At 41.0% G+C, this 10,815-nt stretch overlaps 1 protein-coding gene across 1 annotated transcript; it reads left to right on the forward strand.

Annotated features, from left to right (window-relative positions):
• Nucleotides 1-1,705: 1,705 nt before the first annotated feature.
• Nucleotides 1,706-9,527, forward strand: sp3a (sp3a transcription factor). Its single transcript, XM_056755162.1, is given in 9 exon segments — nucleotides 1,706-2,230; nucleotides 2,477-2,550; nucleotides 2,688-2,795; nucleotides 4,065-4,922; nucleotides 4,924-5,055; nucleotides 5,373-5,577; nucleotides 5,919-6,108; nucleotides 6,528-6,724; nucleotides 6,837-9,527. Coding segments are annotated over 9 exon segments (2,091 nt in total). The 5' UTR covers nucleotides 1,706-2,223; the 3' UTR covers nucleotides 7,157-9,527.
• Nucleotides 9,528-10,815: the final 1,288 nt, after the last annotated feature.

The following is a 10,815-nucleotide window of genomic DNA, read 5'->3' on the forward strand; positions in this document are numbered from 1 at the left end:
TCTAAAGGCTCTGTCTGCCAGCCTGTGTTTACCTGACACTCAGATTGACAGCGGAGTGATTGGAAATATCCCCCACTCACTGATGCGAGCCCCTGAGTGCAAGGAAAGTGCTTTTGTAGTCTGGCTGTAATGGTCCAAGTTTGAATTGAAGGTTGAAGGAAAACGCTTCTCTCTGGTCACTCTCAGGGAGGAGCTGACACTGTGGAAACGATGCAGAGAACAGCGAGTCTTAGATCGGGAACGCAGCTGAGAGTGCAGAATGTTTCTGGGCTGTTATCTCAATGCAATCTTGCTAATCTCTCTGCGTTTATAAAAGCAACGCCAGTGCTTCAGACAAAGTTCTGAGACTTTTGTCTCCTTCTAGACATCTAGGACGATGCAAAGTGATTTTTCTTTCTATAGGATCTTGGTGGGCGCTTATCGAAACAACTTCCACCCAGTTTTCTCCTCTGAAACTCTCTGGTGAATAACAAAACAATCTGCCGAATTTGCCCCCCAGACAGTCTAATTTACTCAGTTAATTTCCTCATTCTGTGCTGTTGAAATCCCTTGGCGCATTATGAATCAGGGAGGCATAGGTACATCAGTTGTCAAAGTTAGTAAAAAATGACAGACGCTTTTGTTTTTCTTTTTTTACACTGTGAGACAAAGTGATTTCTGCATGCTCTTTACCACAAAGAGGGCCTATTCATTTTTGAGGCCCGATATTCTTTTTCTGACATTATATTGGCACAATTTCTGTCATCATTTACTCAGCCTCTTGTTATTTCAAACCTTTATGACTTTCTTCCTTCCGCAGAACACAAAAGATATTTTGCAGAAAGTTGGTGGCCGAACCGCCCAGGCGCCTCTTTTAATCTATGGATTTGCAAACCCAATGCAGGTGAATATGGTCCAGTTCATAACATTCTTCAAAATATATATATTTTGTTTTTATAAATATATAAAAAAGGTATTAAAGGTTATCACTAAAAGGGTGAGTAAATGATGACACAACCATCACTTTAATATTTCCTTAAAGCCTCACCATGGCTTTATATACTTCCTGAACGAGTGTTTAATTATTATTGACAGTATTATTGCATTTAACAGTACTTGAGCAACATATTAATCCCATAAGACCCCTCCTCACACCTTTATGATTGTATTCTTTTCTTTATTTAGAAAACATTTATGAATACACGTTTACAGTATCTTTGCTACAAGTGTTATGTTCTCATGCCTATAGTTTAACAATACACAATGATAAGTAAAGCATAAAAATTCAATGAATGAGCACAGACATGCAGTATAATATGAATAAAGTGTCAAAAAAATTACATTTGTTGTAAAATGTATATTTCTTTCATATTCAATGCTGGAATTCATACTTCACTTCATTGAAGGCACATATTTTCTTTATGCCACTTTGTATTTTTCTCTAACCTCTAGGGAATAACTAGGAAGACTGATGTTCTAATTTTGTGTTTAAAGAAAAAAATAATAGTTAAAAACAAACCCATAAACAACACATACCAGTGGAATTCCAGTGATTTCTCCACCCAATCCTCCAAAAATATTTTTCTGCATACCACATAAATAATTGCATGTCATTAATCATTCTGGTTACTTGAGCAACACTTGACAGAGCTGAAGTGGCTCTTACATTAAACCACAAATCTCATAATAGATGATTACAAAATTGTTAGACAAAGAGAAATGATGTGTCGCCAGTTTCCCTGCTTCCCCGAAGAAGAAAAAAAACAAGTGCCCAAAGTTACCTATTAAATATTCTTGCAAAATATGTAAAGAAAAAACACGTCCAAAAATGTAAACTTTTGTGGTAATATTAAAATGTGGGTATACGGATTAAATAAATACATCTAAAAAGAAAGCAAAACAAATAGTTCAATATTTCTGCGTGCACATCTAAAGCGCGTTCACGCCATCAACGAGCAAAACTTCAGTTACAGACAAGATCGTCGAGGAACAGGACACAATCCGGTTAAAATGACAGACATCACAGAGGCCAATAAACAGGCGCGCTCTGAAACGGGAGCACCAATCAAAGCATGGATGAAGGGCGGGACTTCCTGTCGGTGACGCGGTAGCGAAGTGGAAGCGCCGCCGTCAATCAAATTAGGAAAAAAACAAACCGGACTAAAGCGAGCGCAGGCACCGATTAAAATAACCATGCTCGGAGTGTAATATAACGTAAATATCAGCGCTTAAAAAAATCAAGTAATGACCGGTACGTAGATATTTTAGGAGCGCGGGAATGGCTGCTTTGAATCTTTGTGCAGACTCTGTGTATGCTAAGCTAGGCTAAGCTAACGCTAGCTGGCGGGTAAATATGCGAGTTTAAGATCCACGGATAAATAGCTCGAATAAGAAATAAAGCAGCCGCACGTTCCCGTTAGCTAAATCGAGGCTGTTTGCACGGCAACCGTGCATGGAGGACGGAGTCTAACGGCTTTTTTGTTGTTCTGTGTATTAGCGCTTGAAGGGCCAGCAAAAGCGGGAGTGATGGCGGACAGCAGCAGCGCTCAGGACGGCTGCGGCGTGGAGCAGGTCAGCTCAATCAAAGCCTCTTCGGTCTTATTCTCTAATGCATGTGCTTTCTTGTAGTTTTGTGTTTGTTCGGTTTAATAACACTGGTACTTCCTGTGTGGCCACCCCCTTACATTGTTAAACCCGCCCCTCATCAGGACGGCCAGCCCTCGCCTCTCGCCATGCTCGCCGCCACCTGCACCGGCCTCGGTTCGCCCGCCCCCGGGGGAGAGAACGGGGCGAACTCTCATAGTGCTACTGGAGTGGTAAGTCACTAACTACTTGTATAACACTGCTCTTGACCTCGTTTACTCCTCGAAAGGATGCATGCTTAAGTTATTCCTCAAACTCAAGAACTGTTCCGGGTTCGGTCCAAAGTAAATGAGCTAGATCACTTAAAAGCGAAAATGTGTCATTATTGGTCCAGCCCCATTTTGTTTCAACCCTGTATGACTTTCTTGTCTTTGTGGAACACTCAGATTGTTATGGACAATAGCTCCAGCCTCCATTCATTTCCATGTGAAATGAGAATGCGAGCAGAAATGTCAGTAGTAGAGTAACTATGATATTCCCACTAAAACAGCTTATTTATGTAAAGAAGAATTAAAATCACATTTACTGTAAAGCAGTAAGAACGTATATGGTGTTATATCAGTTTTTTTAAAGTAGAAGCACTGGCTTTGATAACTTTAAGGTGAAGGGACATTTGGTTATGTGGGACATAATTCTTGTGGGTGGAGTTTGTTACATGTAAACAACACGTTGTGTACTTTCGTAGTCATCAAGCAAAGTGTATGTTACCAGCTTTTCTAGTTTTACACTGTCACGGTTGAAATATTGAATCATTGCAAAATATATTTTGAGAGAGGAAGTGTTACAATTTTTTTTCCTCCAACATGTATTATAAATGAGAGTAGTTATAAAAACACAAACAATTTCCGCAATAGATACAATGACATTTAATTAATACAAAAGGAGTGATACACTTCACGTTTTTAAAATTAGACATTTTTATGAAGAGAAATATAAAGAGAAGATTTGCACTTAAAAAGAGAAATGAATGACTGTTTTAGAAAAGTCTATGTAACAGACTTTACATAATTTATTGTTATTATTACACAACAAGTGTTGATCGAGGCAAGCTTTGTTACTGGGTGTCTGTTGTTGGTATAAGATTTACATTAACATCTTTTGGTCACATTTTATTTTAAGGTCCAATTCTCGGTATTAATAACCCATTAACTATCACTTTTGCCTCCGTTAACTACTAATTTGTTGCTTTTTAATAGTTAGTAAGGTAGTTGATATGGTTTAGGTATTAGGTAGGATTAGGGAAGTAGAATATGGTCAAGCTGAATATGTTCTTTATAAGTACTAATAAACAGCCAATATGCTAAAAATAGGCATCTAATAAGCAACTAGTTAATAGTGAGATTCGGTCCCTATACTAAAGTGTTACCCATCTTTTTAACCTAGAAGCTCCTTGTTTCCATCCTTTTTCGCCCTCTATGAAACACGCCTGTTTTCCCCCGTAGAACGCAGAGATCTCCATGCAGTTAACAGGGTCGTCTGACAGGTGGGAGGCCGTTAAGGACGATTCCGGTGTCTTGCATCTCCCCGGCACAGGTATCGTCACGTCCAACGGGCAGTACGTTCTTCCGCTCCAGAGCCTGCAGGGTCTCCAGAACCAGTCCATCTTACTTACATCAGGGACAGACGCGTCCACCGGCACAGTGCCTAACATCCAGTATCAAGTGATCCCTCAGGTGCAGACGGCCGACGGGCAGCTGGGTTTCTCTGCCTCTGTGGTTGAGGGGGCCTCGATGGCGCAGGACGCCTCGGGGCAGATCCAAATCCTCCAGGACGGGACTCATACCATCAGCGTCTCGGGAGCGGGTGAAATTCTTAGCAACAGTCAGAACCTCATGACCCAGTCCGGACAAGTGCACCAGATCCCACAGGTTTCTCTGGGAAGTTCTGGCTTCAGCGGTCAAGGTCAGGTGGTCACGAACATGCCTCTGGGTTTGCCTGGGAACATTACCTTTGTGCCCATAAACAGCGTCGATCTGGACTCTCTTGGACTCTCGGGGGCCCAGGCGATAGCCACTGGCGTCACAGCTGATGGACAGCTGATCATGAGCAATCAGGGTATGGAGAACTCAGAGGGCTCTGAGAAAGCGGGACGCCATCAGCAGACGCTCAACTCTAATGAGATGTTCGTGCCTACCACGTCTTCAGCATCCTCGCAGCAGGCCAGCACGATTGATGGCACGGGTGTGTTGACGCAGTCTACGGCGGGAGAACAGGGCGACGGGTCGGGCTACCTCACTCAGGGTTCGGTGCAGCTGTCTGGAGGACAGCAGGTGGTCCAGCTGCAGCAGATGCACTTGCAGAAGCAGTGACGGTCAGGTGTCCGCTCAGTCCCACCAAACCCTGCAAAACATTCAGCTCATCAACCCCGGAACCTTCCTCATCCAGGCCCAAACAGTCACGCCGTCAGGACAGATACAGTGGCAGACCTTCCAGGTATGATTAAGAATCATTCAGGTTTTTAAACGATTCTTATACATGTGCATTCTTCCTCAGATTGAAATACTAATAGACCAGACAAACCAAGAACACAAGTCTCATAAACGCATGACAGTTGGTTGATTTTGATTCATTTGTAACAGCGATGTACAAAAGTTCATCTTGTAAGAGACCTTGACTTGCTCGCTGAACTAGTTACACCATTAAGCACACCCTATTTAGTTAAGTCCTAATGTTGTTAACATATTTTTAGTAGTCAAACTACACTGTTCCAATGGTACCCAAACAACTTAGTTCCAATTTTATTCCTGCAGGTCCAAGGAGTTCAGAATCTTCAGAACCTTCAGCTCCAGACGGCTCCAACTCAGCAAATTACTCTGGCCCCCGTGCAGACGCTGTCTCTGGGTCAGGGCGGTACACCGGTCAGCCTGACGTCAGGACACCTTCCTAACCTGCAGTCGGTGACGGTGAATTCAGTGGGACAGTTCCAGCAGTCTGAGGACACTGACAGCACCGGAGGTACGCCTGCAGATGACTGAGAAATCCCTCTCCTTTAGAAATTAGAAATAGAAGATTTAAGGAAGTGAACATTTTGGTGTTGATTAAAACGTCATAGCCAAGAGCTAAGTAACCTTTATAAACATCATTTTCTATTCAGTGCTCTGATGAGGTCAGTCATGACAGAGCAATATGATCAAGAATAGCCCGTTAGACAAATGTATGTGGTACCTCTAAAGTAGTGCATGAAAAGGGAGAAGAAAGGGCACCTGTAAACCGATCGGGAGATGATGTACTTGAAGAAGTCCAGCAGTACGAGTTCAGTTTTGTTAGTGTAACTCTGATCATACTATACTCTATAGATATTCAAATTAAGGAGGAGCCTGATTCGGAGGAGTGGCCTCTGGACAGTAGCTCTACGCTGAATGCCAATGACCTCTCTCACCTTCGTGTTCGTTTAGTGGAGGAGGAGATGGAGGGCTTGAGCCAGGAGGGCAAACGGCTGCGCAGGGTCGCCTGCACCTGCCCCAACTGCAAAGAGGGAGGCGGGAGGTGAGACGTTTTTTTTACACCGTTTGCATTTTTACATTATGCCGTTTTTTCACTGGGTCAAAGCAGTGTGACACTTCCCTGGTTTTTAGATCTTGTTCACTCATGCATTCAAATGCGATGAAACATGCGGCGGTTTGAACAATTTTAGGCGGGTGCAAAACTGTTTAAAGGGGACGTTATCAACAACAATTAAAGAGGCTCCTGTACATTAATATTAGCCGTCTGTTTTGCAGTTTCTACTGCAGTAGTAATAAATAAAGCACCACAGTGCAGTAACCATTACAGCCAATGTTGGTAGATTTCACAAAGACTAAATGTTAGCCTGTTTATCAGTCTTCGTTGTTTGGTTTGTTGAATTTTTTATCATTAGATGTGTGTAATATACTTTTGTTCCGACTACATTTTCGAATGTGTTGAAGGGGGTCTAACATGGGCAAGAAGAAGCAGCATGTGTGTCATATAGTCGGTTGTGGAAAGGTGTATGGAAAGACGTCTCACTTGCGAGCTCACCTGCGCTGGCACTCAGGGGAAAGACCCTTCGTCTGCACCTGGATGTTTTGTGGAAAAAGGTTCACACGCAGTGATGAATTACAGCGACACAGGAGAACGCACACCGGTACTCTCAACCTCTCTCACACACACAGTAGTTCTTGCCTTCCTGTCTTCAGCTCTGTTCCAGAACCTACTTGCATCCGCTAACTTTTTTTGTGGTGTGCCCTCTGTGACAGGAGAGAAGAAGTTTGTGTGTTCGGAGTGTTCGAAGAGATTCATGCGCAGCGATCACCTGGCCAAGCACATAAAGACGCACCAGAATAAGAAGGTAGGGGGCGGAGCAGTGGTGGCTAGCGTGGGCGGGACCATGTCCTCAGACAGCATCATCACGGCGGGGGGTACCACGCTCATCCTCACCAACATCCAGCCGGGCACTATGCAGGGCCTGGCCACCGTCAATGCTACGGTCAACACCTCAGGCTCACAGGAGCAACTGGGTACAGCGGAGATTCCTCTGCAGTTAGTCTCCGTGTCTGCCGGGGACACAGCCGAGTGACCACATGACCGGATGTGGCGCAGAGGTGGGAAGACATTCATGGGAGGAACCGCTGCTTTGGGATGCAACTTGAATGTTCTGTCGGACTGCTAAGGTTCCGTCTCTTCCTGTATGACGTCACATCCTCTGCTACGGCCTCAGACTTCATACATCACTCACGCATATACTTTGCTTTTATACCTTTACATATTTACCCTTCTTTACGTAAATATGTACATTTACGTGAATGCATATATACACACATATATATATTTTACAAATATAGAGTTATTGGGGGTTTTGTTCATCTTTTTATGGGGAAGCATTATTTCTTTTCACATACAACACTGAAATGCCTTATCTTGTATTATAAGCTGTCGTGTACAAAGCTAAAGTTCTTCAGGGGTGTTTTAAGCACCTGTTTCAGTATGTATTTGTTGGTATGAGGTTTCATTATGTTGTATAAAGAATGGAGGAGCGGTGGGGAACTGGTGGCGAATGTTCAAGTTCACAAAAAATAATTTTCATTAATTACAAACCCTCATGTTGTACCAAACCTGTATGGATTTTTCTAAAAACAATTTCATGGAGTGCAAATATCTTTAAGTAGCTCCTTCCTACAATAACCCTTTACAAAAATGATTCCTTAAAAAGGTGCTTAAAGTCTTCTAAAGCTGTATGATAGCTGTGTGTGAGGAACAGACTAAACATGTTCTCAGTCTTAACCAGTCCAGGTTTGCATCTATTCATGAAATATTACACGTCATATCGTGTAAATGTTGCTCCAGAAGACAGATTATCTGTGGAAAGCATTTGTTTTATATTTTAGACTGGAGCTTGACATATATGGTAACTTTGCATTGTCATGCGTGGATAAGATCTGTGTGTTTCAACAGAACTTCAGTTTTTTTTGTGTGTCCTTGATCAAATTGACAGCATACATGTCTGAGACAATATGAGGGTGAATACTTAATGAATGTTTTCTTTTGGGGGTGAACTTAAATGTAGTTTAACTCTAGGTTATAAGTGACATTAGTGGTGTACATTTTCCAAACGTGGAGAAAGACAACACGGGAAGGATCGACTCTGAAGTTTAGCGTTGTGCCGTAGGGAGTTGTGAAAGTGTCCAGCTGTGTCTTTAAAATGGCTCCTGAGAATGGGGTCTTATTTGATCTAGTTTTATTTTGTGTAGGGAATCCCAGGCCCAATAAATGGGGAACATAAACAATCATGTAATTAAGAACATTTTATGTATCGTTATTCTCAAACCGCTCGATCGGATCTTTAGTATGCATTTGTTGCAAATGAAGTCTTTTTCAGCAAAAAATGATATTTATATACAGTGTAATCTGGATTTTTTTGTGTGTACAATTGCTTTTCTAAGAACAACTACCTTTAGCTTCACTTTTTTAAGAACTGTATGAGTCAAGAATTGTTTGTATGACATGAATTGGTTTGTAGGTTGCCAAATTGATCTCTATTCATACCCTTTGATACCATGCGCGAGAGGAAAAACTGTTCTTTTATGTCTATATGTGAATGTGCAGACATGTGTTACAGGACCAAAAGAGCAGCTCCTCTACCTGAGCTGTGGCAAATACTGGCACCAGGTGTAACAGACTGTAAAACAACCAAATGCATTGTGGGACAGTATCTGTGTCCTTTACAGCAGGGGTCATGTCTTGGGAAGTCACATCACTAACTGACTGTGTGATGATGTAGAAAGTGTGTTTGGCTGTTATGGTGTTTTGTTGTTGTTGTAAAGGTTTTTATCTTTGTCTGCTCACCGTTACCATGTTGAGGCTCTGACGCCTTTAATCGACATCTTTCGGAGAGAAAGAGATTGTCATCCTTAAAGGAGAATTAATCCCTCTCTCTTTGTTTGATCGTTGAATACTTTGTGAAGAGTTGTCGGGGAGATGCACTCATTGCTGTCTGTTCAAACAAAAGTTTGGCTTTGTTTTCATTTGGTACCGTACAATTATTCTCTTATCTGTTATTTTTTTATTCCTTCAGATAATTATGATTGAGTACTGTTGCCAATTTTAGTTATAAGTTTTTATATCTCCCATAGCCAACAAATTTGTACACTATATCCAGTTTCATATGATTTGATTGACAGGACCCAGCAGGCAAAGGCCACCTACTGAAACACTATTTGTTTTTCTGATTTGATACGGCTTGTTCTTCAGTCACAATGATCCAGATTGCAATTTTACTGTGTTTTCCTAGTTTGTGATGTCTAATTTGCTTTTATTCATTATAAATAGCATCTTGTCATTTCACTTTTATATTTTTTATTTGGTCTTTTCTCCAAGAAAGCTTCATGCTATTGTACAATGCCCACTTTTGAGGGCAGCTGTTTATTTCACACTAAAATGACTAAACAATCCCTATGGTTGTCAGGTGTCTTATTTTGACCGTTTTGTTATATGAATGTTCTGTAGAAGTGTAAACTTTGGATGGCCACCTAACCTTTTATGAATTTATAAATGTTTTAGAATGGGTTGAATTAGTTTTAGATGTCACACAGCTGTTACGGTGTGAAATGTTATGCCAACTATCAACTAAACCTAATCGACATTTACATATGCAGTCCAGAATATGTTTAGAGTATACAAATGAAATATCTGGTTAGATTTTATGCATCGGGTGTGTTTAAAGTGTGATCTTTATGTGTGTGTAAAGTCCAGCAGATGTCACTGCAGCAGCAGCAGGGCCAGAGGAAAATCCCGCGGAATCTCTGACCAGTTCCTGGGACTCAGATTTATTCCTAGACCTAAATTAATTTGGATTCCTTTCTGACAGTCTTCAAATATTTACCACAGAGAGAGCATCCACCTACTGTTCTACACTCTTGAATTGCATTTGGAAACATGTTTATTCTTGGACCTGCTCAAGTGTGAAAGTCATTCCCCTTTTTTCATTTTCAATTTGGAAATATACTTACAGCAATTTCCTCTTTGAGGAGGTTTACAACTACGCAACATTTTATGATCAGAGAGCGTTTTTTTTTCTCTAAATGCTAAATCCAACAGTGTGGAAATTGAATTGCCTGACAAACACATTTGTGCTTCAAATGTATATTAACAGAAATGTGTATATTTCTAAAGTCCGGTTGTTTGAAAGATTTATTTAAGTGAAAAACACTTAAGGTTACAAATATATTTTTCAAATACAAAAACATCCGATGTAGTCTCAATTAATATAGTATGTTATATTAACATACCATGAAAGAGTAAGCAAAATTATGTTTAAATTGTGCTATATGTGGGGAAGACTGGGGACGGTTGCAACATTATACCTCTGGTCAGGAATGAGCTAGACTGAATGTGACCATTCCTTCTAGCCAAACCAAATTTCAAGATGGTAAAGTAATTTTTTTAATCGTCACATTTTTTCTCTGACTGTCTAAACTGTTTGTGTCAACCATTATACATTTACATAATTTATCAGTGTTTTCCTATCTTCTGAAAGGCATTGCTAGCAAGTGTCAAAGCTATTGTGTCTAGCTAGAATAGCAATTTCTTTCATGGCTGGCAGTGTAGGGACAGTTGCAACATGTATGCAACTGTCCCTTATGACAACACTGATGTCAAAACTTGTCATATTAAAATAAAACGATTCTAATTTTATGGATTGATAAATAATTATTTCACTGCCTTTTAAAGTAGATTCTG

The sequence above is a fragment of the Triplophysa dalaica genome, chromosome 8 (assembly GCF_015846415.1).
Source record: "Triplophysa dalaica isolate WHDGS20190420 chromosome 8, ASM1584641v1, whole genome shotgun sequence".
Taxonomy (NCBI): domain Eukaryota; kingdom Metazoa; phylum Chordata; class Actinopteri; order Cypriniformes; family Nemacheilidae; genus Triplophysa; species Triplophysa dalaica.